This window comes from Rhinopithecus bieti, unplaced genomic scaffold (genome assembly GCF_001698545.2).
Source record: "Rhinopithecus bieti isolate Rb0 unplaced genomic scaffold, ASM169854v2 scaffold_9981, whole genome shotgun sequence".
Classification (NCBI taxonomy): Eukaryota; Metazoa; Chordata; class Mammalia; order Primates; family Cercopithecidae; genus Rhinopithecus; species Rhinopithecus bieti.
In genome coordinates this window covers 5,330,483-5,357,715 of record NW_016806838.1, presented here as the reverse complement: position 1 = coordinate 5,357,715, position 27,233 = coordinate 5,330,483, and the positions used below count along the sequence as shown (strand labels likewise).

General features: G+C 53.7%; 2 protein-coding genes across 5 annotated transcripts in view; both read right to left on the bottom strand.

Moving 5' to 3' along the window:
* Positions 1-20,788, bottom strand: part of TFEB (transcription factor EB) — a 53,616-nt gene extending 32,828 nt beyond the window's left edge. The window contains exons 1-2 of one of the 4 annotated variants that reach the window (XM_017878273.1): positions 19,880-19,939; positions 7,918-8,154 (exon numbers count right to left, since the gene is read on the bottom strand). Coding sequence is in view for 1 of the 4 variants with exons in the window: in XM_017878271.1 (XP_017733760.1) it covers positions 20,675-20,694 (20 nt within the window). In the remaining 3 variants the exon portion in view is untranslated. Of the gene's footprint in view, positions 1-7,421; positions 7,522-7,917; positions 8,155-19,879; positions 20,165-20,674 lie in introns of those variants that run through there. The other 3 variants (XM_017878271.1, XM_017878277.1, XM_017878276.1) reach the window with 3 other exon arrangements.
* Positions 20,789-21,974: 1,186 nt separating this feature from the next.
* The window catches only part of PGC (progastricsin), an 11,279-nt gene continuing 6,020 nt past the window's right edge, over positions 21,975-27,233 (bottom strand). The window contains exons 6-9 of the mRNA XM_017878270.1: positions 25,579-25,698; positions 24,889-25,036; positions 22,987-23,085; positions 21,975-22,268 (exon numbers count right to left, since the gene is read on the bottom strand). Of these exons, the coding sequence (XP_017733759.1) occupies positions 22,116-22,268; positions 22,987-23,085; positions 24,889-25,036; positions 25,579-25,698 (520 nt within the window). The 3' untranslated portion in view covers positions 21,975-22,115. The remainder of the gene's footprint in view (positions 22,269-22,986; positions 23,086-24,888; positions 25,037-25,578; positions 25,699-27,233) is intronic.

Sequence of the window (27,233 nt, the reverse complement as noted above, 5' to 3'; positions counted from 1 at the left end):
GATCTTACTTAAACCCACAACACTACGCTCCCATCTCCATCTCACAGAGGAGGAAACTGAGGCATACAGAGGTTGATGAGTTGCCCAAGTTTACACAGCTAGGAAATAGCCAAGTTAGGATTCAATCCCAGGCAGTCTCACCCCAGTGCTACACCCCCTCCCGATAATGTCTGCTGGCTCCTCCTTCAGTGGTAGCTGTCACAAGCACCCTAGTTTGGGGCTTGCCTCCCTCCTGTGAGGCCTCTCTGCAGGGGTCAGAGGCCAACTGGACCCCGAGGGGTGGATGTGGAAAGCCTATCTGAGGAGCACCTTCACCTCATCCTTTCCAGGTGTGGTAACACCACCCCCTCTCCCACCCACTCACAGGAGCTAGAGCTGGAAGGATGAGATGCTGGGAGAGCAATCAACACACAAGCATGAATAGGACACCTACTGCATGCCCAGCTTCAAGCTGTGGCAGGTGCAGGAAGTAGAAGACTCTGTCCTTACTCTCCTGCCAGAGGCTCCAGTCCCCAGAAATGTCCAAAGGAGTAACCCTTACCATCCCCACCCCCTTCAGTGCTGGCTGCACCAGATGTTGGCAACACTTAGAAACAGGGCTAAAAATAGACTCCATAATGAATCTGTGCTAAGAATAACTTGGGCAAACAGCCCTTCAGGAGAGGACACTGTCTGCCAGGGAGCCACCACCTCCTCCCACCTCCCAACCCGGCCTGGCCTACCCCCTGGCCCGTCACTCGGAGTCCCCCACAGCCAGCAGAGGACCTGGAGCATTTCAACCCTGACTGCTGTGTTGATGGAGGCACTGGCATGCCCACATGCACCCTACATCACAAACCAGGTGACCAGTCATCCCCCATGAAGGGCGGGGGCATCAAAGGACTGAGCAGAAGCTGGTGGGGACTCCCTGCTCCAGGTACAGCTGTACTGAGGCGCCAAGTCACTTGAGTTGTTTCCCCACTCTAACACCAACTCCCAGCAGGAAGCTAGGAAAACAGGCCCCCAGCTTGAAATTCGTGCTTCATTTCACATCTCACCTGGGACGTGGGTCCCTCGAGTCAGCTGGACTGACCCACCTCAGACATGCTCAGGGGAACTGAGAGCAGAGAGGAGCAGCAGTACACTGAAGGGCAGACCCCAACTGTGGCCAGGGGAAGGGATCAGAACTTAGCTCCCACAGCCAGGGCCTCCTTTTCCCATGTCCTCTTTGCCTCCAGAAATTATAAAAACTGTCAGACTCATGGATCCCATATCTGCATATGAACTGAAAATTATAGAGCACGTTCATGTCAGAGCTGAACTTCTCAAAAACTCCAGAAGACAGACAAGACAATGAGCTTCATTATACAATTGAAGAGAATGAGGCTCAGGAAATGGAATTAACTTGCTAGGGGCCCTGCAGCTGGGATGAAGCCTTATTGCCATCTATTAGTCTGAGAAGGATCTCCCAGCAGCCACAAACTAGGCATAGCTCCATCTCATAGCAATGCCCAGAAGGAAACAGACACCTTCTAATGCTGGAACCCAGCGGGAGGGGCCAGAAAAAGGTAAGGAGCCCTCAGGAAAGAAGCAGCAGCACACACAACACTTCTCTGAGGACAAAGGAAGGAGGAAGAGGAAGAGGTATCCTGGGCAGAGCACTGGCCACGGAGTCAGGAGCAAGGAGTCTAGCCCTAACTCTGTTACAGGTAACTGCATAACCTGGGAAAATCCCTTCCTAAGTTTCATTCCAGGTGTTAGTTTCTCTATCTGGAAAATGGGGCTTTAAACACCAGGCCTTTGAGATACCCTAGAGTATACCATGACCACATATTGGAGATGTACAACAAAAATTAGCATATCAAAGGTTCTGACAAGTCCTACAGCAAAGAAACCCATTTGGGGTTTTGTGTAGTTGCATGTATTTATGGAGTACAAGGTGATGCTATGATTTATGTGCACCATGTGGAATAATTAAATCAAGTTAATTAACATATACATCACCTCAAATTCTTGTCATTTTGGGTGGTAAGAACATTTGAATTTTTGTTTTGGGTTTTCTGTGTGTGTGTGTGTTTTTTTTTTTTTTGGAGATAGGGTCTCGCTATGTCACCCAGGCTAGAGTGCAATGGCATGATCACAGCTCACTGCAGCTTCAACCTCCCAGGTTCAATTGATCCTCCCACCTCAGCCTCTCCCATAGCTGGAACTACAAGCATGCATCATCACACCTGGCTAATTTTTGTATTTTTTTGTTTGTAGAAACAGGTTTCATCATGTTGCCCAGGTTGGTCTCGAACTCCTGGGCTCAAGCAAGTCTCCTGCCTCGGTCTCCCAAAGTGTTGGTATTATAAGCATAAGCCACCACACCCAGCCAAGAACATTTAAAATTAACTCTTAAATGATTTTGAAATACACAATACATTATTACTTACTATATTCACCATGCCGCATAATACATCTCAAGGAAAACAACTTATTCCCCCTGTTTAATTGAGGTTTTGTACCCATTGACTAGCATCTCCCCCTTCCCCAACCCCTATTTTTCTTTTTTTTTCCCTTTGACTTACAATCTCCTGTGCCTGCTTGACCTCTAAACCTTTCCACAGAAAACATCTTGGGAAACCCTGGAATAGATGTGGAGCCACCAACTGAAATGCCTGCAGGGGCCAACAGGAAACATGAAAGCCTGAAGCAGGCCCAAACACAATCCGTCGGGACCTGTGGTTAGCTGCAAACCCTAAAGAATTCCTGAGAGCTCTGGAGCACAGGGGTCCCCAATCCCCAGGCCACAGACCCATACTAATCCACGGCCTGTTAGGAACCAGACCACACAGCAGGAGGTGAGTGGCGGGCAGGCAGGCAGGTGAGCGAAGTTTCATCTGTATTTGCAGCCACTCCCTGTCACTCACATTACCACTTGAGCTCCACCTCCTGTTAGATCAGCGGTGGCACTGGATTCTCATAGCAGTGCAAACCCTGTTGTGCACTGTGCATATGAGGGATCTAGGTTGCATGCTCCTTAGGAGAATCTAATGCCTGATGACCTGTCACTGTCTCCCGTCACCCCCAGATGGGATCATCTAGTGGCAGGAAAACAAGTTCAGGGCTCCCACTGATTCTACATTATGGTGAGTTGTATAATTATTTCATCATATATTACAATGTAATAATAATAGAAATAAAGTGCACAATAAACGTAATGCTCTCGAATCATCCTGAAACCCTCCCCTGTTGTTCATCCATGGAAAAACTGTCTTCCATGAAACCAGTCCCTGGTGCCAAAAAGGTTGGGGACCGCTGGTCTAGCACTTGTATTTCACTGAAGGTCTCCTTCAAGACCCACCCAACATCCTCAACAACGCTATTGAGAGGATCAAGGAAGGGGTCAGTACCCTGTGTCACACAACTGAGGAGACTGAGACCTAGAAGGCCAGACACCTTACTGGCATGCAGGAGAGGTCATGAAGCAGGTCCCATTTATTCAGCCCTTATTGTGTACTACATACTCCTCAGTCATTACCTCACACAGCTCTCACAACAACCCTTTGAGGAAGGCACAGAGGAAGAAACCAATGGTCAGAGAGATTCAGTCACTGTTTGAGGACCCACAGCTAGAAAGCGGCACTACCCAGATTTGAACTCTGGTATCCTGAATCCAGAACTCAGGCTCTCAGGCCAGCTCTCTCACCTACTAGCTAGGTAACCTTGGGAGAGAGATTTAACCTCTCTGGGCCTCAGTTTCCTCATCTGTAAAACAGGATAATAAAAAGACCTGCATTTGATTATTGTATAAAGTTCGCAAATATATAAAAGTGCTTAGCACAGCGCTGGCACACAGGAGTGCCAATATATGTGACCTGTCATTAAACACCACATTCTACTGTGGGAGCTCATGCCTGAGCCTCTGGGCTCTGTGCTCAGTGGGTTGGAAGCCACCCACAGCCTCCTGGAAACTGGCCCCTGCCAGTCAGTCCTGGGTTACTGCCTCTCCACCTGCCACCAGAGTCCCTCAAGCTGGGACTCCTAGGGTACTCAAGGATGAGTGGAGCTTTAGAGGTTGGGGGTTCCCAGATTAGGCCAGAGCTCAGTCTCATCCTCTGAGGCCCCTACTGGGCTGCCTGCACTCAAAGCTGGGGATATCCCTAGCCTGCCATGGGTCACAGGCTTCTCCTCCCACTGCCCTAGGTCACAGGGTAGGGAGGCCAGGGGCTCTCCAGACAGGCAGCTGATGTCCTCATGACTTTCCCCAATTCTTCTAGCCTTAAAGACAACAATCATAACCCACCAAGAGCTCTCCATACTTCCTGCAGCTGGTTCATCCACAAGATGGGCATCACCACCCAGGAGGCTGGCTGCTCAGGGGACAGTGTGCCTCCTTTACAGATGGAGAAACTGAGGCCCTGACTAGGCCAAGCACTTGCCAGGGGAGGGATCTAAATAGTGGGAAGTCTTCTGACTTCTGGACAGGGCTCAAGCTGAGAGCCAGGATGCAGGCCAGGCCCACATAGGTCTCATCCATAGTGACTATAGATCCTGCAAGCTGGGGAAGGGGGCATCAGTAAGGCCAAGTCCTTCTCTACCCCACCCCACCCCAGCCAGGGAGACTGGCACATCCCTCACCCATATATAATTATTCCATTATATATTACAATGTAATGATCATAGATATAAAGTGCACAATAAATGTAATGCTCTTGAATAATCCTGAGCCCCCAGACAACCTCCACCCAACCCCCTGCTCCAGAGAGCAGCTTCTACCAGGCCTGGCCCTGCAGGCTTCCACTGACGGCAGCCTCCCACCTTTCCAGGTAGCTCTCCAAACCCCAGCCCCCAGGACCCAGGCCAACCATTCACCCCACCTCCTCTCATCGTCCCCACCTGACACAGGGTCACCACCCAGGAATCCCTCTCTTACCACTCGGCTCCCTCCTCTGCTGACCCACAGGCTTGGTAGCCACCTTGCTAAGAACTGGGCCCTGATTCTCCAGTGAGACCATGAGGTTTGCTGAGGCACCCTGGCCATAGTATTGCTGCTGCGTCTTATACTCAGTAGGTACTCCATAAACATGGCACAGGAGGGACAGAATCTCTGATGCGGTGGCACCAAAGTTTTGGACCATGACTCACAGAAAAATATACTTTATTTGACACTAGGCACACATACACACACACACAAACACACACACACACGAAACGTGTTCTACACAACAATGCTTACTGATACTGAGCAATACATGTGAATATTTTCTAGTCTCTTCTTTTTCATTAAAAAAAAATATATTCATGGAGACCCACTAATACTGATTTCATGGCTGAATTAGGATCCAGTTAGTGGCCCTGATCCACAATTCAAAAAACCTCCCTCCAAAAATATCTGTGCAGCCCAACTCCCTGCCTGGCGTGTGGCCCTCTCTACAACAGGTGCCTAATAATGGCATCCATCGATCAGACACTTACTCCATGCCAGACCTGTGCTAAGCATGTTACTATGATGTCTCATTTCATCCTCACCATCACCCTAGGAGATAGGAACTGCTATCACCCCCATTTTAAATGTGGCGAAACTGAGGCCTGAGGCCACACAGTAACTGACTCAGACAGAGCTGAAAACCAGGCCTGTGTGAATCTGAAGCAATATTCAGAACCACCGCACCCTCATGCCCAAAAAGGAGTGGGCTTCAACCGCTCTCTCAAGACTACACACTGGCAGGGAGCTCACTCTCCCAGGAAGTCTCTTCCAACTCCAACTACTAATAAGCCATTCCCTATATTATTTTTTATTTTTATTTTTTTTGAGGCAGAGTCTCCCTCCATCGCCCAGGCTGGAATGCAGTGGTGTAATCTAGGCTCATTGCAACCTCTGCCTCCTGGGTTCAAGCAGTTCTCCCACCTCAGCCTCCCAAGAAGCTGGGATTACAGGCGTGCACCACCACACCCAGCTAATTTTTTGTATTTTAGTAGAGATGGGGTTTCACCGTGTTGGCCAGGCTGGTCTAGAACTCCTGACCTCAGAGGATCCAGCCACCTCGGCCTCCCAAAGTGTTGGGATTACAGGTGTGAGCCACTGCACCTGGCTCCATTCCCTATATTAATTTAACTCTTTATAGCTGTGGGTTACTTTGATTACTTAATTGGAGGTGGCACAGAGGAAAGAGAGGGCTCCCTGGCCAGAGCCCACAGGCTGCAAGGCCAGCCCTCATACCCCTCCCAGCAGACCCTCCATCCTCCTCCTCCCCCATACTTCTATTGGAACCCAGAAAAGGGGCAGGGATGTGGGTGAGGGGCCCACCTGTGGGCTGAGTGGACCATTCTGCCATTCTCCCTCACTGATGTCACTGCCCTGGAGCAAGTCACTCTAGCCCCTGTGCCTCCATGTCCCCATCTGCAAAATGGGAATGATGGCAGCATCCCCCTCATGGGGTGACTGTGAGGGTGAAGGGTCTGGCACAGGTGAAGCACTGGGCACAGTACCTGACACGGAATAAGGCCAGGTAAACATGAGCTCTTACTGTCATTCTCAGTTCCAGCTCAAACTTCCACCATCAAAAATGATCGTCAGGAGCCCTGGGCAGCTTTTTGCCATCTGCACACAAACATGCTATGTCCTGGTGAAATGTTAACCTGTGCAGGCGCTTAGTGGGTGGCAGGCTCTACTCTGAGCACTTCACGTGAGTAAAGTCTTTTACTCTTCAGAACTCACAAGCTGGGCACTATAACTGTCATCTCCCTTTTACAGATGAGGAAGCACAGGAGGGTAAGTAACTTGCCAGCATCACGAAACTGCAAAACAGCAGGGCCAGGATTCAAGCAGGTGGATGTAGAGCATATGCTCCTAGCCCCTAACGTAAATGGGTATTCACTGTGGCCTGGCCGGTGACATGCTAAGCACATACTGCCCATGACCTTCTCACTAGACCCTCGAAACAAGCCTGGAGAGATGAGGAAACCGAGGCACAACTCTGGCTGACTCCTGATTTCCCATGCTGTCCATCCCGCACTCCCAAGCTTGGCCACCTGCCTCCCCATTCTTTCCCCTACTCCAGCCTTGGCCATGCTCAAAGATCCCCACCCCTCCCCAAAGACATCCCAATGCCAGTGCAGCCTGAGGGGCCTCATCCCTACCCACCCACCTCCCCAAAGACACCACACACATGCACACACACTCACACACATGCACAAAGGCTCACACACATGCACACACTCACACATGCTCTCACACATGCACACACACATGCACACAAGCACACACATGCACACACGCTCACACACATGCACACACACATGCTCACACACATGCACACACACAGACATATGCTGTCACACACACATGTACACAGGCACACACATGCACACACATGCACGCACACACATGCTCACACACATGCACACACATGCACACATGCTCATGCTCACACACATGCAGGCGTGTGCTTTCATACCTTCAAGAGGGCAGCACCCTGGAAGGAGGCCCCTGGAATGCTCAGCTCCTCCAGGGGCCAGAGCCCAGGGCCGCTCCCCAGCCCCAAGGCCGGGCCCAGTTTCCTCATTTCCCCCACCGCTGCTGTTTCTCACCCAGCCCCCTGCACCTCACCCCAGAGGAAGTTGCACAATCCCCTGGGAGCTGCAAATGTGGCCGAGGATTACTCACAGCACAGAGGGAACTGCGCCCCGACGGCCTCTCACACACCGCAGCCTACCCAACACAGACTGCTCCAATCTCACCCGACCGGCTCCACGCACCCACAGAGCTCCTCTCATGGCCGCCCCGACCCCAGCCTGGCCTCAGAGGGCCCTAGGCACCAAGATGGAGAGACACAGAGCAGCAAGAATTTTGCCCGAGTCCCAATCCCAACAGGTCCAGGGTAGGCCTAACCCTAACCCCAGCCCCGCCTCCTAGAGACATGTGTCCTTCTAGCCAGAAGTCCCACAGCTCACCATCTTCTTGACTGGCCACACACTTTCAGCCTTGGCTTTGGGCCTTCCAGGGGCCTCCAGACACCCAAGTCGAGGCCAAACTACAGCCCATCTTGACACGGAGCCTGAGACCAAGCAGAGCCCTGGGCAGCTCCGGGAGGATCCACACCACCGCACACTTTTCACTTGTGCAGAAACTGTTCTTGCTACACATGCGAGTTCAGTGGTTCCTCAGCCCCCCAGCACTTTTCTAACAGCCTGCCAAAGAGATTGGGCAGAGATTTCACTTAGTGCTTCTTTCTGGTGGCCAAGGGATTCCCATCTTTGATAAGCGAATACCCTTTGTTAAGAAAAGTTATGCTATTTGGTCATCTGCATCTCAGGGTGGATGAGTTTACTGGGCCCTTTCGTGAGTGCAGGTTTCAGGAAGGAAGGGGACAGCAGAGAGGAGATGAGGCAGGCCATGGCTCCTGGAGAAGGTAGGAGATGCCAGCAATGTGAGGGAAGACCAGAACAGGGAGGCCAGAGAGGCCCAGGGAGGACTGACCCAGACTCTGGCCCAACCCTGGGCCTCCCTGGGCTGGCAAATTCTGCAAGGACACAAAGGATGAGTAGGAGCCAGGCCTGGGTGTGCACAGCCCCCAAGGAGGACCTCTGGCTCCCACTCTTTGCTGCCTAAGACCTGCAATGGGTCCTCAGATAAGGAACATGATAAATACCTCTTATCACCCCACAACCTTGGACTCCCATCCAGCTAAGGACAAAGTTGGAAATGCTTTTGTCCTGGGCCCCAAGGCTCCCAGAGAACCCCTCATTTCTGCAGCCCTCATCAAAAGGCTGGGGCCCCCAGGGACTGTGGGGGAAGCACCCCACAGCCCCTGCAGCAGCATGAACCAGGACTGAGGCTCACAGCTGTCACCTGACGCCTCCAGCTTGGTGGACAGGGAACACAATCAAGCAAGAAGGTCCAGCGCTGAAAAGTCCTGGCTCTACTGGAACGCAACAGCCACAAGGCCCCTGTGCAGGGACGCCTCCCAAAACACCTGTACATTCACCATCTCCCCCATCCTGACAAGAGCCCCATGAGGGGGAGGGGCAGCAACACTTGCTACCCATTTTTCAGATTCCAAGGAGGCTGAGGCTCAAATCACTTCAGTGACTTCCTTGAGGCCATGCAGCAAGTGTATGGCAAATCTGTTTCCTGGCTCTTTTCCTAGATCAGAGTTTCTCAACCTCAACACCAGATACTCAGGGCCAAGTAATTAGTTATAGGGGCTGTCCTGTGCATTTTAAGATGTTTAGTGGTATCCCTGGCCAATATCATCAGACATTGGCAAATGTTCCCTGGGGGGACAAAATCACCCCTAGTAGAGAACTACTGCCCTAGAAGCACTTAAAAGATGGGCACCTGCCAATTCCAAATTGAAGGGTACACCTGCTGAGGGCTCTAGCCTGAGAGTCTCCCCCTCTCCTCTGCCAGATGTGCTAGGCAAGAAGGCCTGAAGGGTGGTGGGTACTCTGTGGGTTCAGTACCCTCTGGGAAGAGGCTTCTTAGCCCCAACAGGCACTGCCACTTAGGGGGTCTCCCCACAAGACCAGTATCACCTTCCAAGTCCCAAGCTACACGCCAACCCCTTCCTGGCATTCAATATTACCCTGATCTTTCAACTGTTTTGCTCATATATTCCTATCAGTAAAAACTTTTGAGCACTCTCAATACATGCTTCTTTCCTTACAAATTGCTCATATATACCCCGATGCATGAATATATTATAGATGTCAGCAAACATACCCAAAAATTGTATATTTTAAAAATGAGAATGAAGGCCGAGCGCAGTGGCTCACGCCTGTAATCCCAGCACTTTGAGAGGCTGAGGCGGGCGGATCACTAGGTCAGGAGATTGAGACCATCCTGGCTAACACGGTGAAACCCCGTCTCTACTAAAAATACAAAAAAATTAGCTGGGCGAGGTGGCGGGCGCCTGTAGTCCCAGCTACTCGGGAGACTGAGGCAGGAGAATGGTATGAACTTGGGAGGCGGAGCTTGCAGTGAGCTGAGATCGCACCACTGCACTCCAGCCCCGGCAACAGAGCAAGACTCTGTCTCAAAAAAAAAAAAAAAAAAAAAATGAGAATGAAAATGCAATACACCACAATGAGACATGTTACACACTCACCATCATGGCAGAAATTAAACTGTCTAACAAGACCAAGTGTTGGTAAGGCTAAGGAGCAACAGGAACTCTATGGGCCACTTAGCAAGGAGTAAAGTAGTACAGTCACTTAACAAAATATTTACTAAAGTTGAAATATACATTAAAGGCTAGGCCCGGTGGCTCACGCCTGCAATCCCAGCACTTAGGGAGGCCGAGGTGGATGGATGACCTGAGATCAGGAGTTTAAGACCAGCCTGGCCAACATGGTAGAACCCCAACTCTACTAAAAATACAAAAATTAGCTGGGCATGTTGGCGGGCACCTGTAATCCCAGCTACTTGGGAGGCTGAGGCAGGAGAATTGCTTGAGCCGGGGAGGTGGAGGTTGCAGTGAGCCAATATCGTTCCACTGCACTCCAGCCTGGGCAACACAGTGAGACTCCATCTCAAAAAATAATAATAATAAATAAATAACTAATAAAAAGAAAAGAAAGAAAATTAACAGACTATGGCTACACACAACATGAGTGACTCTCACAAATACACTGTTGGGTGGGAAAAGCATGATGTAAAAGATGTCTAGTGCCATTCCATCTGTATTAAATTTAGAGTCAGGCAAAACTAAACTCGACGTAGGGATGCAGGCATAGGTGGTTACATGAGAAAAGAAGCAAGGAGCAGATTATCATACAGTCAGGATCGTGGTTACCTCTGGGGGTAGAGGGCACATGAGTTGATTTTGGTGTACAAGCTACATTCTGTTGTTTATTCACTTGGGTGATGGTTGCCTAGGGGTTCACTTTTTTTTTTTTTTTTTTTTTTAGATAGAGTCTTGCTCTGTCGCCCAGGCTGGAGTGCAGTGATACGATCTTGGCTCACTGCAACCTACGCCTCCTAGGTTCAAGTGATTATCCTGCCTCAGCCTCCCAAGTAGCTGGAATTACAAGCTCATGCCACCACACCTGGCTAATTTTTGTATTTTTAGTAGAGACGGGGTTTCACCATGTTGGCCAGGCTGGTCTCAAACCCCTGACCTCGTGATCGGCCCACGTCAGCCTCCCAAAGTGTTGGGATTACAGGTGTGAGCCACCGCGCCTGGCCAGGGGTTCACTTTTATAATTATTTACTATATTATATGTGTATGTTTATGCTTTTTTAAGCAACTATGCTATATTTCACAATTTTAAAAGAAAGAAAAGGGTGAGATATAAGTAAATAGATATAGTATTTTCTTCCCATACCTAGTTTTGCAAAACACTATAATTAGATCCAAAGAAGTGGATGACAACCTATAGTTAGGCACAGGTCTGAAGTAGTGATAATACTTGGGCTGTCTAGGGAGGGTTCCTTCCCCCAGCTGGCTCAGGCCGCTGGCTGCCCCTCAACCCACAGGAGCCAGCTACCCTAGCCTCTTTCACCTGCCACCCCGCCCTGGATGTCCCAGCCACCACACACCCCTTCCTGGCCATAGGTAGGGGGTTGCATCAGGCTGGGCACCTTCGCAGCCACCTCCCCCTACCATTCTGAATGGACCATTCTGCTGGGCCCCTGACAGCAGGACTTGGAGGCTCACTGTGAGAAAGGTACTGGTGGGGGGGGCCCCAGTCATCCTTTGAACACATCAAAAGAAGGAAGGTGGCAGAGAAGGAAATAAAGATGAAGGAGAGAAGGGGAGACAAAGAGCAGGAGAGAGATAGTCCAAGGCTGCAAATGCTGTGGAACTAGATGGAGGCTCAGAGGGTGGCGGAGGGTGGAGGGAGGGGGGGGGGAAATGCGTAAGGTTACAGGGGTGGCTCACGCCTGTAATCTTAGCACTTTGGGAGGCTGAGCCAGGTGGATCACTTGAGCCCAGGAGTTTGAGACCAGCCTGGGCAACATGGTGAGACCCCATCTCTACAAAAATTTTTTAAATTAGCCAGGTGTGGTGGCATGTGCCTATGGTCCCAGCTACTTGGGAAGCTAAGGTAAGAGGATCACTTGAGCCCAGAAGGTTGAGGCTATAGTGAGCCATGATTGTGCCACTGCACTCCAGCCTGGGCAACACAGTGAGATCCTGTCTCCAAACAAACAAAAAAGAAGGTTCTGGAATCGGGGGGAACAGAGGCACTGCCCCTAGGTTCCAGGCCCAAGCATGGAGGCTCGGTCACAGGCAGGTCCAAAGAGGCCTGAGTTGTCGGCCCTGATCCAGCACCGCCTCTCCCCATGGCCCCAGGGCTTCCAAGTGGCAGGTGGGTGGCTCAGAGCATCCTTTCAAAGGTTCCAGCAGCCTCTAGTCCTCCTGGAAGGAAGGACTTGTCCAGAACGGAACCTGCAGAGGTGACCCCCAGGTGAGAGGGCCCAGGAGCAGTAGAGTTGCCCTTCCCGGGGCCCAGAGGGTAGAAAGGGCTGAGGGCCTAAACCACGCTGAGTCAAGGTCTCTGTGCCAGCAAGAGGCCCAAGGAGAATGCTCTTCAGGGCAAAGGGCAGGTATCACCACGCTTACGTTGTTCAGTACGTTAGTCTACACTAGCTTCTCGCATTCTGCCCCCTGTGCCCTCTGGTTACTAAGATTCCCTGGCTAGGCCATTGGCGCTTTGCAGGAGAAGCTGTGATCTTGTTCCCACCCACCCTGCTTGGCCAGCCCAGTGCCAGGTACCTCTGATGTGCTCAGTACATGCCTGTTGACACTGAAGGCCTTGTGCTGCTGAATCCCTGGGCCTCGGGCCCCTCCTCTCGACAACATGGGGGCAGCGCCAGCTGCCCTCTAAGGCCCCCAGCTCTACGGCTCCAATTAGCCCCAAAGCAAGGCCAGCCAGCGCCGTCCTGGCAGGGCAGCACAAAGTGCACCTGGCTAGAGCCGGGAGGGGACAAGAGGCAGCAGGGGGTGGACAGTATAGTGTATCACCTCCTGGCCACTCTGCACCCCTCAGGGACTGTGGGGGGCCGCGGCAGGTGCTGTCCTCAAAGCAATTATAAACAAGGCAAAGGACAGGCTGTGACTTCCCTTGGCAAACAGGAGAAAACAAACCGGAGCCCCACCCCACAGACCCACTGGTAGAACTCGGGGAGGGGGGTTGGGGGAGGTGCTGGCAGACTCTGTGGGGAGGAACAGACTGTGAGCCCCACACCAGAAGGAAGCTGGGCCTGGATCACTGTGCGGGGAGGAAGACAAGGCAGAGGCAGAGGGCTCAGCACCTTGTGGACCTGTGGGCCACCTTGTGGACCTGGGTGTCAGCTGGTGAAGCGCCTGCAGGGTAGAGACGGTAGACAGAGCATTTTTTTTGTGTCCACGTTTCTGGGCACACGATGGGGGCTCAATCTCATTCTCTCATCCATTCCACAAAGATTTATTGAGCAGCCACTATATACGAGGCTCTCTTCTAGGTGCTAGGGGTACAGCATGGACCAAAACACACCAAACCCTCTTCCCAGTCACCAGAGGGCTGGCTGGCTCAGACGCCAATCTCACCCCCACTTCCGGCCCCACCTTGCCTCCCCTGCCGCAGGGCTGTAGGACCTACCACCTCTCCTCACCTCCTACCAGGCTTCACCCCAACTCCCTCCAGTTTCCAAAGACAACTCCACCCTCCCTCCTTGCAGGGGCCAGCCCCCAGGCTCTCCCAACCATCCGCTCTCTCACGGCCCAGGATCTCCTGGAAGATGACAGAGACTCTACTACCTCCAGCAGGGGCCTTCCCCCTACCCTCCCTACATCTCTGGTCTGGGGGAGGAAGGGAGAAGGGAACAGCTTCTTTCTGTGTGTGTCTTTATCATTTTTATTGTCAACAAGAACTATGATTCAAGCTGGAATCAAATACTTGCCCTCCATGAGGTAGGAAAGTGAAACAATGGGAAGTATTTTAAGAGCCTCCCTTCAACAAAGTGAGGGTCCTCTCTGAACGCCTCCCCAATTATTGCAACAATGCTACTTTAGCTCCAAGCACCTTCACAGCAGCTCCAGACCCTGACGCATGTTCTGAGGCCCCTCAGCTAGCGCCATCCTTGTTTGTCTGCCTCATCCTGCCTTCATCAACCAGTGCATAGTTTCAAGCGCTTGTCCCAGACAGTGGGACCAAGAGCTGCAAGGCCCAACAGTGGACAGTTTCATGGGAGGTGGGGACATGTGGAGAAAGGGGAAGGACTGACTGTAGAGGGGACACCAAATTGTCTCAGAAGTGGTCCGTGCCCCTGGGGACCTGCCTTCAAAAGGGGACAGGCCTACCAGTCCCGAAGTCAGAGACACATAACCCAGGAGAAGGGCGACTCTCACCTGGGTAGCTGTAAAGCGGCAGGGCCCAAAGCACTGGTTTTCCAGATATGCTCTGGGGACCAGCAGCATTAGCATCACCAGAGGACTTGTCAGAAATTCAAATCCTAGACTGCATGGAATTTGCAGAAACACCGGGAGGGGCTCAGCATCTATGTTTAAACAATTCCTCCAGGGAGTTCTCAGGATGCCCAAATTTGAGAACCACTCCCCTAGAGCAAGGGCGTCGGAATCATCCCAGAAAAAAAAAAAAAAAAATTAAAGAATGATGCCTAGGCCCCTCCCCAAGAGATTCAGATGCAATGGTGTGGTCTAAGAGCTCTGCAGGTGATCATAATATCCAGCCAGGCTGCAGTAAGACAAAACAGTGCCCCGGTCTCTTTGAAAGGTGTGCCCTGATGGAGGAAAAGATTTGCTTATAAGGAAGGAGCAAGGAAGGGCTAAGGGGAGGGAATATGAGCCACGGGTTTCTGGATGGAGAGTCTGGTGGAATTCCTGGATTAATCCCTATGGCACCACATCTTACTCTAGGACCACCGCTGTATGCCTAAGAGCCAACCAGGTGGCCTGCGTGGCCAGCAAGCAGGTGCTGGATCTTATGGGGCCAGGTGGCTATTTCCATAAGAAAGCTGGACAAAAGACCTCATTTCTCCTCCTTAAGCCCACACTTAAGAGCCAGGAAGGAAAGCTGGTGATGACCCTGCCTGTTGCCTCTGCTCCTCTTGGCTCTCACCCAAGGCTTTCCCACTTCACAGCAAAGCATTTCCTGTGGGCATGAAAAGTCCCAGATCCTACCCTATCACTGCAATTTTATCTCTGCCCTCAGTGACATCACAGCCAAGGGGATCTGTATCTCTGGTGCAACGTGGAGGAGGGACAGATGGTAGGAGAGCAGGGGACAGCCACAGCTAGGAGTGCGTGGTCAGTGGCCAGACCAGACACTACCCAGGGAAACCCAAGAGGCAGGGCAGGGGTGGTAGAGACGCTGCAGGCATTGCCAAGCCCCCTGCACCGTCTTGTTCAATGAGGAGAGCAGGCTGGTGTGGTGGGACAGAGAGCTGTGGGAAGCCTCATGTAAAGCATTACATCAGAGGACGTTAGACACATGAGGGGGCCTGTTTGCAATCCACAGGTCTTTATTCCTTCCCTAGAGCTATCCAGGCCTCTATTTCCTCACGTAAGAATGAGAAATAAATAACTCACTGAGTCATAAGAGTTCATTAGATGCTATTCTAAGTACCACATGTGCATCAACATCAGCATACTCAGCCCTCACTACAGCACTAGTAGGTGGGTGCAGCAAGAACTCTCACTTTTTAGGTGTGGAAACTGAGGCACAGTGGGGTTAAGCAGCTTGCCGAGGCTCACTGTGTTAAGTGGCAGAGCTGTGCAAGCCATATAGCCTGGCCCCAGAGCCCATGCTCTCAACAACCCCCGGTCAGGTGACACTGGCCCAGTGCTCAATATATAGTGGCTATGGCTGTCCCAAGAAAAACTTCCTGTTTGCTTCCCCAGGACCAGTCTTTAGCTAAAGCTCAATTCTGAGGACTGCAGCATCTCCCAAACACCCCTAACAACCTACCCCCATCACCCCTTCCTTTCTCTTCCTGTCTCTTCCTCCCCAGTGCCTTTGGGAAAGATTTGTAGAAGGTTCACTTTGGAGGGAATCCCACAGATGATCCAGATTCACAGATATGGAAACTGAGGCTGAACAGAACAGAGACCTGCCCAGCCACACAGTCGGTGAGAGGCAGAGTGGGGGCTCTTGATTCCTGGTCCAGTGCTCTTATGACTTTCACTGCTGTCCCATTCTCACCCAGTGATCCCCACAGCCTCTTCTGCACATCTGATTAAACAAGGGCCTGCTGAGGGCTGCACTGTACGTTAATGGACATGGAACGCATGGCACAAAGCTGGGCACCTAGGAGGCCATCAGTAAGGATGCCTCCTCCCTTCCTGGGTGTCTGGGGCTTCCAAAGAAGCCTAGGAAATCTTGCCTGAACCCGTCTCCTTCCCTGGCCAGTCAAGACAGGTTCCAGCCGCGGGTCCTTTGGTCACCCATGCTGGCAGCTCAGAAGAAAGGCCAGGAAACAGGTATGGTGCTCAGACAGGGCCTCCGCAAGTTCCTACTCTGTTTTTTTTTTTTTTTTTTCCCTCACACATATTCTTTTTTCAATTGAGTCCAGGTCTCGCTGTGTTGCCCAGGCTGGTCTCAAACTCCTGAGCTCCAGCGATCCTCCCACCTAGACCTCCCAAAGATCTGCTTCGAGCAGGAAACCCCGGATAGAGGAAAGATGGTCTCTAGACCACCACACCCCACCTTTTAAGAGAGAACTCCTGGGAAACCCCTTGAAGAAGTGGTCTTCTTTAGGGACTGAGAACACAGACTTTGGAGTCAAATAGACCTAGGTTAAAATTCCAATCCTGTCACTTCCAGGCTGTGTGATTTTAAGTGACTTGCTTAACTTCTCTGAGTAAGTATAATGCAAACAGTAATTCCCACCTCACTGTAAAGAGTAAACACACAATAAATGTTGGCAACTATTGTGTAATAAATCTTATTATAATATTGTTCTAGTATAGCATAAAAGAAGAGATGAATATTCTATTAATATAATCTTGTTTTATTGTTACACTCTCACAGGCACACATTCACAATTCATCTATACCCACATTCCTAGGCACTTTAACCACACACACAAACTCACAACCAGTACACAAACCCCACACCAACCCAGAAAGCAACATCATGTCCTCACCATGTACCAGACACTGCCACACCCTTAGTCCTCACAACAGCCTGTGAGGTGGGTGTGTTTTCATCTCCCTCCTCTCAGATGAGGATCCACACTGCACATGTACATATGTTCACTGCGTCCTGGGATGTGGACATTTCTGGCAGCTCTGGGAACCATGAACTCCCTCCCTCCGATCAGAGGAGGCCAACCCAATTTCCATGGTCATCTCCAGGGCAGCCCCAAGCCGGGCCCCAAGTGCTGACTGACCTCCATCCCCAGGACAAAGGCCCAACCTGGTTTTCATGACAGCTGTGGTTGGGGAAACCCCTGTTGCCTGCAGAAACCGAGCTGACTTTGAAAAGGAAGAGACAGAACCCAGGGGGTGGCTGGGCCACGCCCTGTGGGGGCAGGTGCTAAGTAACTCCATCAACTCTGGCTAATGATGCAATTACAGTCATAAACAGGGCCCCAGGAGGGCTCAGGGCCAAAAGCTAGACCCTCAAAGGGCAGCCAGGCTTGAGGGGTGGGAGTCCCCTTCCACCTACTTCTGAGCTTTCCAGAAACAGGTTGTTACACGTGGGACCCTGGAAGGGCTCCTGCCTGCCCTGGCCCACTCCCTGCCCACCTCTGTGAGTCACCAGGCCATTAGCCCGCAAAAGCCCAGCTGGCTCTCCCTGGATTCGGTGCCCACCTAGGGTGTCCCCTGTCCTGGCCCCTGAACTCCTTCCAGGGCACCCAGGACCAAGACACCTGGGTCCCCATTTGGCTCCGCCTCTCAGAGCTGAGTTGAGGACAAAATAACCCTGCAGTTGTAACAGGCCTTGTAAATGGTAAGCACCATTGGCTTCCCTCGGGGAGAAGCAGAGCATGTCGTCACCCAAACAGCCCTGCCCTTCATTTACACCCTCTGGCTCCCAGCTCTCCAGGCCTCGCGGCCAGGAGGCAGACGGAAAGAAGGGAGCCAGGCGAGTTGCCCATGGTCCTGGGGCTGCGGACACCGGCATGGTGAAAGCATACCATCAGGTTAGCAGGCAGGGACCTCAAGGCAGTTGACCCTTCCCCTTCCTCTGCCTCTTCTGGCAGGCCAGGAACTACTGCTGGCTGTCCCTCCCCGGACAGTGCGCTCCCTGAGGGGAGGGCCTGAGGACTGTCTCCCAGTCGTGGCACCAAGAACTGCATTCTAACCGAGCGCGTCTGCATCTGGCCACCCAGGAGGAAACCAGAGACCAGCCTCCCACCTCATCTCCAGCTGCCCAACAGTGCCATGTCTGGGCCAATAGAATCTCGGCCAGGGCGGGTGCAGGGGCCTGAGGCCACCACACCCCAGAGGTGTCGCTAGGGGCCTGCATCCTTTCACTGAGGGATGAAGCAGCCCCTCACTCGGGATGGGGGGAGGGCAGGGGATGGGAGCTGGGCAGTAATTAACCTGCACTTCCCCAGCGAGCGCTAAGCCAAAAACTGCGCTCAAGTTGAGTGCAGAAGCTCCGAGCTGAACCGTCCCCAGAACAGACAGGCGAGAGAACGACGGCTGGAGCTAAGAGGGGTTTCGGGGGAAGGCGCAGCGGCCAGGGGCTGGCGGAGAACGGAGGGCTGGGGCCTGGGCCCAGCAGGATTCGCGCAGACAAGCCCCGCCCCGGGCGCCCTCCCTTCCTCCCCCGGGGCGCGGGGCTGTGGCGCGCCAGGCGGCTGCGGCGCGAACCTGCTCGCGCAGCCCGGAGCAGCTCGGGGCAGCCGTGCGTGAAGCCGGAACCCCGCGCGGGGTGGGGCCGANGCCCCGCCCCGGGCGCCCTCCCTTCCTCCCCCGGGGCGCGGGGCTGTGGCGCGCCAGGCGGCTGCGGCGCGAACCTGCTCGCGCAGCCCGGAGCAGCTCGGGGCAGCCGTGCGTGAAGCCGGAACCCCGCGCGGGGTGGGGGCCGAGGGGCGGGGGCCGAGTTGGCATCTGCCCTCTCCCTTCCAGGAGGCGAGCGGACGCGCTGGGCCAGAGCTGGTCGGGACAGCCCGGGGGTTGGCGGCGCGGACTCGGTGGATCGGAGCGTGTTTTCCGGGATTGGAGATCGAGACGGGGGGAGGGGGAAACTCGGGGGGCGGGCAGGCGGCTGGGAACTCCGGGGGAGGCAGACAACGGGGCGCATGGAGGGAGCGCTCCGGGGTTGGTGTTCCCAGGGTCATGGAATAACCCACGGGGAGAAAGAGACTGCCCAGAGACTCGAGGGGACGAGGCCAGGGGCGGCTTCTTCAAGGGACCGAGCTGGAGGAAGGGACGGGAAGGGAGGGAGAGATGGTACTTCCACTCGCACCCCCCCCCCAGCAGCCCAGCCCCCGGGGCGTGGCGCCACTCCGGCCCTCCCACTCCCCCGCTGGCCGGGCGAGACTCCGCCCCCGCAAACCTCCCCTACCTCCGACCCCCTCTCCGGCATCGTCTGCCCCAGCCGTGTCCGGTGGAGGGGGAGTGGGCGCGGGGCCAGCGCGTCCCTCAAACTTCTTGCAAGTTCACCATCACGCTTCCCGCCCCTTCGACTCCCAGCTCCGGGCCGGGAAGGCCATGCCCGCCCGGCCCCTCCCGCCCGGTTACATAAGGTCGCAGAGAAGCCGCCCCCGGCCCGCGCCTGAAGGGAGGGGCCGAGGGGGCTCCCGGCTTGGCGGGCAGCGCCGCTCGGGCTACGCGCTGGGCGCCCGGGGGCGGACGGACTGCGGGTGGGTGGCGGCGCGCACGGTCCTGCTTCCCTCTCCTGCCGGCATCCCCCACCCACCCACCTGTCTCCGGGACCCACGGGATAGGGGCCAGGGAGCCTGGGTCGGGGGTCCCGGGCCCTCCTCGCGCCCCTCGCCCCCGGTCCCGCTCACCTCGCTATGAAGGTCAATCTGTCCGCCGCCCGCGCCCCGCGGCTCCGGCAACTTGTCCCAAGTTCGGGTGCCTGGCCCGCGAGCTGTGGCCGCCACCTGCTCCCAGGCTGCTCAGGCCCCGCGCCACCAGGGAGGCCCGCCCTGTCCGCCCTTCCCGCCGCCGTCGGCGCCGCGGCCGCTCCCTGCGTCCCGCGCGGGCCGCCGCCTCCGCTGTCACCGAGCCCCGCGCCCGGCGCCCGGGCTCCGGCTGTCACTCCGCGCACACTTCCCTCCGCTCCCGGCAGAGGGCAGCACCCGCCCCGCCTCCCAGCCGCTCGACCGCGGGGCCCACTGGGAAGCGTAGTTCTCGCTGCATTCCCTCTAGGCACGCCGGGATTTGTAGTCCCGCTCAGCGGACCAAAGTTTGCAGGGAAAGAGGCTCCTGACTCGGAACCTCTGTTCCACTTCTACTCCTTTGCAAGTTTTCTTTCTCCTGTCAGTAATGTCCCAAACCAGGGCTTACTACGATACATTCTGTAGCCTGTCCGACCCCCTAGAAGGAACCTGCAGCCGGCTGTCCTTCGGCAGTCTAAGATAGAGGGTCCCAGATGGTGTGCTGTTGCCATAGAAACTCCACCTGTGGCAAATTCCAGTTTCTCTTCAGGAGTAGGGTGCAAGATCTGGATCTTGCGCTTTTATCCCTGCCCCTGATCATAAGGGGTAAGGCCGGGGTGAGCCTGGCGAATGACAGGGTAAAATATGACTGTAGAAGGCAGCCTGCCCCCATTATGGGTTCTACATTCACGCCCCACTCACCAGCCGGAGCTTGCTGTCATGTTGCTGGACAGAAATTGTCTGATCTCCTTTCATGTCACCTTCCCTTGTTGGAAGTTCACAGGGCGCGGAGGCATCATTCTCTACTTTCTCCTCTTCCCCGCCCCTTTTTCCCTGTCTCCTCCCCCCGCCCCTCCCCTGCTTTTCTTCTCCTTCCCCCTCCTCTTTTTCTCCTCTCTCTCCTTCCCCACATACCACTTTGCTCCTGGTTTCTGTATCTTTTGCTAAGAGGCTCCTGAGGAGGACAGGGATGAAGTCCAAAGGGACAAGATCCCTTGCTGAGTTGGTTAGAGCAAGTAGGCTCCATTTCTCTGTGACTCAAGTAGCTCTCCCTCTTCTCCACAGCTGAGAGGAACCCTTCTTCAAATACACATCCTGGGACATAGGGGTCTGGGTAAAAATACTATCAGCCTAACAGCCCTGGCCTTCTGAAGCCCCCCAAGAAATAGTTTCTGGCAGCATTGCCCTCCTCCCTAAAGGACCCATGACTGTTACAAATGCACACGGGCATCTAGATAGAATTCCTCAGAAACTTCTAATTCAAATTTGATCAGCAGATGAGGAGACAGCCACCTAGACCTGGGGTGTGTTAGACCACTAATCACACTGCTAGTAGACATACATGTGGGTCCCAGTGTCACTGGGGTAGTTCTGGTGGTAGTTTGGTAAATCGGGTCAGCAGAGCATTTTATTTATTTGTTTGTTTATTTGTTTATTTATTTATTTTTTGAGACAGAGTTTCACTCTTGTTGCCCAGGCTGGCGTGCAATGGTTCAATCTTGGCCCACTGCAACTTCCTTCTCCTGGGTTCAAGTGATTCTCCTGCCTCAGCCTCCCAAGTAGCTAGGATTACAGGCATGTGCCACCATGCCTGGCTAATTTTGTATTTTTAGTAGAGACAAGGTTTCACCATGTTGATCAGGCTGGTCTCGAACTCCTGACCTCAAGTGATCCACCCACCTTGGTCTCTCAAAGTCCTGGGATTATAGGCGTGAGCCACCATGCCCAGCCAGCAGAGCATTTTAAGTTGTTAGAGTAGGCCCTCTTTGCCTATCACACAGGAACACTCTCCCGACCCTGCCCCCGGCCCACTCACCCATGATGGCGCTACCACTGCCTTCCCTTTCCAGGGGAAAAGTGTGAACTTTAAGTTCTGAGGGTTACAGAGCCCATCCCAAGCCATGCCTTAGGTCCCATTTCTCTTAGAATCACAGTGACCCACCAGGAAAGCTCCCAGCCACTCAGGGAAAACTCCCTTCCAAAAACAACAGCATGACCAACATAAAGAATAACTATTTATTATTAGAGAAAGTCCAGAGTCCGAAAAAGGAAGGCTGAATCCAGAGTGGAAAGACAGATACAATGCCCCAGGAGGGTGCAGGGCCAAGAGGAAGAGGGGAGCCCACGTGTCGAGGCAGCAAGTCTAGGCAGCAGTGGCAAAGCCCACCCTGTTGTTGCTCAAGTCGTAGACAGAATAGTAGGACCTGAGGAAGACATCCCCGAGGATCCACAGGGGCTGGCCGTTCTGGGAGGACAGGTAGGTGGGCTCGACTCCCACGGTGCAGTAGCCGTTGTTCTGCTCAACACAGAAAGGCAGCACTCATTCATTGGTTCACACATGAGCTGGGTCCTGCTCAGCTCTGGGCCCTGGACTGGGAGCCCAAGTACAGAGCTGAGGGAGCCAGGATCTCTGCCTTCAGAGCTCATAGGCCAGCTGAGCCACCAGAGCAGAGCTGGTGGGAGGATTTCTGGAACAGGTACATTCAGGCTGCGGTGGTCCTCAGCAGGGTCTCTTCTCCCCATGATGGGAAACTTCTCTTCCCACAGACCTCCCTCCTGCTCCCAACTTGGAACAGATTAGCCTGGTGGTTAAACCTTGCAGCCAAACCAACTTGGATTCAAACCTTAGCTGTGTCACCTTGAATCAGTTACTCAACCTCTCTGAACCTCCAAGTTTTCATTTGTAAAACAGAAATGAGTATCTCCCTCATTAAATACTGTGACAATTAAATGGGATCATGAAGCAAAGTGCTTTGCACAGTGGTCTGTAAGTGCTCAACAAAGAGCCCAGTGCCTCTTCCCACTAATTAATAATAATTGATCATAGATGACAATCTTCTATTTCATAGCCTTGTTCCAGAGACGGGGGTTTAGAATCAATGAATGCGGAAGATAAATGAGTGCAGCACGGAGTCAGAAAATGGCACAAGGTAGGAGACCCAGCATTTCCAGCTCCCCAGCCCTTCCTCCCACCCCCAATCATGGTGGCTCAGCCTGCAGGGACCAGGACTTACACTGAGGATGTAGGAGGAGGGTGGCAGAGGGAACTCCACGCCATTGATGATGAAGGTCAAGGTGGGCAGATTCTGGATGCTGTTACAGTCCACGAGAAACTGCAAGAGGAATCGGTCCCTGGTTAACTCATCTTCCCCCTGATAGCACCCACCAGCCCCATCATCTCAGCCCCTGGATCCCAGGCCTGAGCCCCAGACCCAAGCCCTAAGCCTGTTTTTGGACTAGAAAATGCAACTCCAAGGGAAAGTCCTGTGTAGGTAATGCTGGCATTATACCCATGGACTCACAGAATGGGTGTGATTTAGAGTGATCCCAGAACCTCCCCACTCCTCTTGCCTCAATTTCCCATATTAGAGATTGAACCTCTCCTCTTTCTCTGCAAGTGTCTATATATATATATATATATATATATGTATATATATATATAGGCATAAGCCATGATGCCCAGCCTGCAAGTGGCATTTTAAAACTTGCAGATCTGGCCGGGCACAGTGGCTCATCCCTGTAATCCCAATACTTTGGGAGGCCAAGGCAGGCAGATTATTTGAGTCCAGAAGTTCGAGACCAGCCTGGGTGACATGGCGAAACCCCGCCTCCACCAAAAATACAAAAATTAGCTGGGCATGATGGTGCACACCTGTAGTTCCAGCTACTCAGGAGGCTGAGGTGGGAGGATTGCTTGAGCCCAGGAGGCGGAGCTTGCAGTGAGCCGATATTGTGTCACTGCCCTCCAGCCTGGGTGACAGAGTGAGACTGTCTCAAAACAACAACAACAACAAAAACACAGATGGCTGGGCGTGGAGGCTCACGCTTGTAATCCCAGCACTTTGGGAGGCCGAGGCAGGCAGATCACTTGAGGTCAGGAGTTCAAGACCAGCCTGGCCAATATGGTGAAACCTCATCCCTACTAAAAATACAAAAAAAATTAGCCAAGTGTGGTGATGTACGCCTGTAGTCCCAGCTACTCAGGAAGCTGAAGCAGGAGAATTGCTTGAACCTAGGAGGCAGAGGTTGCAGTGAGCCGAGATCACACCATTGCACTCCAGCCTCGGTGACAGAGACAGACTCCGTCTCAAAAAAAACAAAAAAAAGGAAAAACACAGATCTGCATAATGAGTACCCCACTGGTCTCCCAAAATTACAATTAGTGGTAGTGGGCTTGGGTTACTTAGACAAACCCTTGGCTGGACTCAGGACAGACAGGTGCAGGGGAGCGTGGCCCTGTGGAGGTAAGGGAGGTGCGGATAAAGGGTCAGCCCTGCTTGCTCACATACTCAGCCCCACATTCCAATCATTTTGCTCTTATCCCAAAGTCCAGCAAGTGTTTCCTCTGTTTCTGCTGAGTGACTGCAGCTCAGAAGAAACTCCTGCCTAATAGTAACCTCCCACTCCCCTTTGGCGCAAGCAGCTGGCCCCACCTGAACAAGCCTCCAGGCCCCCATCCTGCCCCCAGCCCCAGTCGTCCCAGGTCCCCCTGCCTCCAGTGCCTTGGGCAGATAGAGGCATGGAGGTCAAGAGTTAGGCCTTTTGTTTTTTTGAAGCAGGGTCTTGCTTTGTCACCCAGGCTGGAGTGCAACAGTAAGATCATGGCTCACTGCAGCCTCCACCTCCTGGACTCAAACAATCCTCCTACCTCAGCCTACCAAGTAGCTGGAACTACAGGTGCATGTCACCGCACCCAGCTACTTTTTGTATTTCTTGTAGAGATAGAGTCTCACCATGTTGCCCAGGCTGGCTTCGCACTCCTGGGCTCAAAATATCTGCCTGCCTCGGCCTCCCAAAGTGTTGGGATTACAGGCATGAGCCCAGTGCCCAGATGGCTATTCTTGTGTTCTCAGGAGAAATCATGAATGCCTCTGGACTAGCCTCCTGGGGAAGGGAGACATCCCCACCAGTCACACCTCTCCATACTCGTCCTCCTGGGCCCCGGTGGCCTGCAGAAGAGCGCTCATGTACTGCTGAGGCACAGTGAGCAGAGAGGTGCCTGTGTCCACAATGGCCTGGCAACCCTCAGAACACCAGCTGGAGGCCTGGCCGCCAATGAGAAACCTGTATGGGGAGAAGACAGGCAGCCTCAGGACTCCCCCAGTTCAGGGCAGCTGGGGCGGGCTTTCCTCACCGCTGTGGGACAAACAGCTGCAGCTACTTTCTTGAGGAATGTGAGGACCCTGCAAAGATCAATCCAGCTATTCACCTGCATCACGCCATGGGACCTATTCCTCAAAAGTGTCAAGTAAGTTTCTAAAAACACTGAAAACTAGGGCCACTGATTCATTGTAAGGACTTTGAGCAAATGAGTCGTTAACACACCCTCGTTTCTAATCTGTGAGCCCATGATGGGGTTGGACTGCAGAGTCCCTAATGTTCGGGAGTCCAAGTCCTGCCCCTCCCTATGTTGTCCACACCCACTCTCTTCTCCAGGCTGAGCTGGGCTTTGTCACTCCTGCAGAGGGCAGTTGCAGCTTTGTAGGAGTAAGCCTCAGGGGTCCTCTGCCCCATCCCAGAGCAGTGCCAGACTGTGTGTGTGTGTGACATGGCCTGGAAGCCCACTCCAAGGAAGTGCCGCATCCCCGGGCCCACCACAGACTCACTCTTCAATGCCAATCTGCCAGTAGAGCTCCCGGGTGACAGGCGCCCAGTAGATCTGCCCCGTGTACAGGCTGCTATCCACACCCCCAAAGACAACCGCTCCCCCACTGGAGCCCTGCTGGCTGCAGGAGGGAAAGGGAAGGGGAAGTCAGGGAGCACCAGGGAAAAGGGCTTCCCTCCTAAGCAGTCACCTCCACAGGGAAACAGCTCTTTCACTGCTCCAGACTGGGGATCCCTGAGGACAGGACTGAGTCTCCCCTCAGACTGGGGCTCCCTGAGGAGGGGGCTGAATCTCCCCACAGACTGGGGCTCCCTGAGAACAGGACTGAGTCTCCCCTCTGACTGGGGCTCCCTGAGAACAAGACTGAGTCTCTCCTCAGACTGGAGCTCCCTGAGGACGGGGCTGTGTCTCCCCTCAGACTGGGGCTCCCTGAGGATTGGGGCTGCGTCTCCCCTCAGACTGGGGCTCCCTGAGGACGGGGCTGTGTATCCCTCAGACTGGGGCTCCCTGAGGTTGGGGCTGCGTCTCCCCTCAGACTGGGGCTCCCTGAGAACAGGACTGAGTCTCCCCTCCGACTGGGGCTCCCTGAGAACAAGACTGAGTCTCTCCTCAGACTGGAGCTCCCTGAGGACGGGGCTGTGTATCCCTCAGACTGGGGCTCCCTGAGGTTGGGGCTGCGTCTCCCCTCAGACTGGGGCTCCCTGAGGTTGGTGCTGCGTCTCCCCTCAGACTGGGGCTCCCTGAGGACAGGGTTGTGTCTCCCTCAGACTGAGGCTCCCTGAGGATGGGGCTGTATCTCCCCTCAGACTGGGGCTCCCTGAGGATGGCGTTGTATCCCTTAGATTGGGGGTCCCTGGGGAAGGGGATGTGTCCCTTAGACTGGGGCTTTCTGGCCAGGCCTTGGAATTCCCAGAGCCTCAGGCTCCTGAATGATGCTGACATCTGGGGGGGGCCCTAGTGGTTGGGACCCCCACCCCGCACTCTGCTCTCCTCTCCCCTCCGCTTCCTGTCTCTGGTAGACATGTCCCGAGAGCCCCACCCAGGCCCAGCTTGTTACTTTTCTGCTGAGATTGGAGACAGGTAGGGTCTTGGTGAAGGGGGTAAGGATATTCCATGTTTGTTCCAGAGGCTTCCCTGGTAGCTGGAGAGTGGAGCTGGGTGGAGCTGCTCTGTTTACACGCAGAGGAATCGTAAACAGAGGTGGAGAGGAAGTCAGCAACATTAGTAACAGGGTGAGGTCCTTGAACTTCAGATTCCCCGGATTAGCCCAATGAAGCTAACTGTCTCTAGAAAGTGGCTGGCTAAGGCTGGTTGCGGTGGCTCACGCCTATAATCCCAACACTTTGGGAGGCCGAGGCAGGTGGATCACCTGAGGTCAGAGGTTTGAGATCAGTCTGGCCGACGTGGTGAAACCCCGTCTCTACTAAAAGTACAACAATTAGCTGAATGCGGTGGCGCACGCCTGTAATCCTAGCTACTTGGTAGGCTGAGGCTGGAGAATAGCTTGAATCCGGGAGGCAGAGGTTGTAGTGAGCCGAGACTGCGCCACTGCACTCCAGACTGGGTGACAGAGCAAGACCCCATCTCAAAAAAAAAAAAAAAAAAAAAAAAAAAAACCAGGGGCCCGCTAATTTTGAAAAAAAAAAAAAAAAAGGG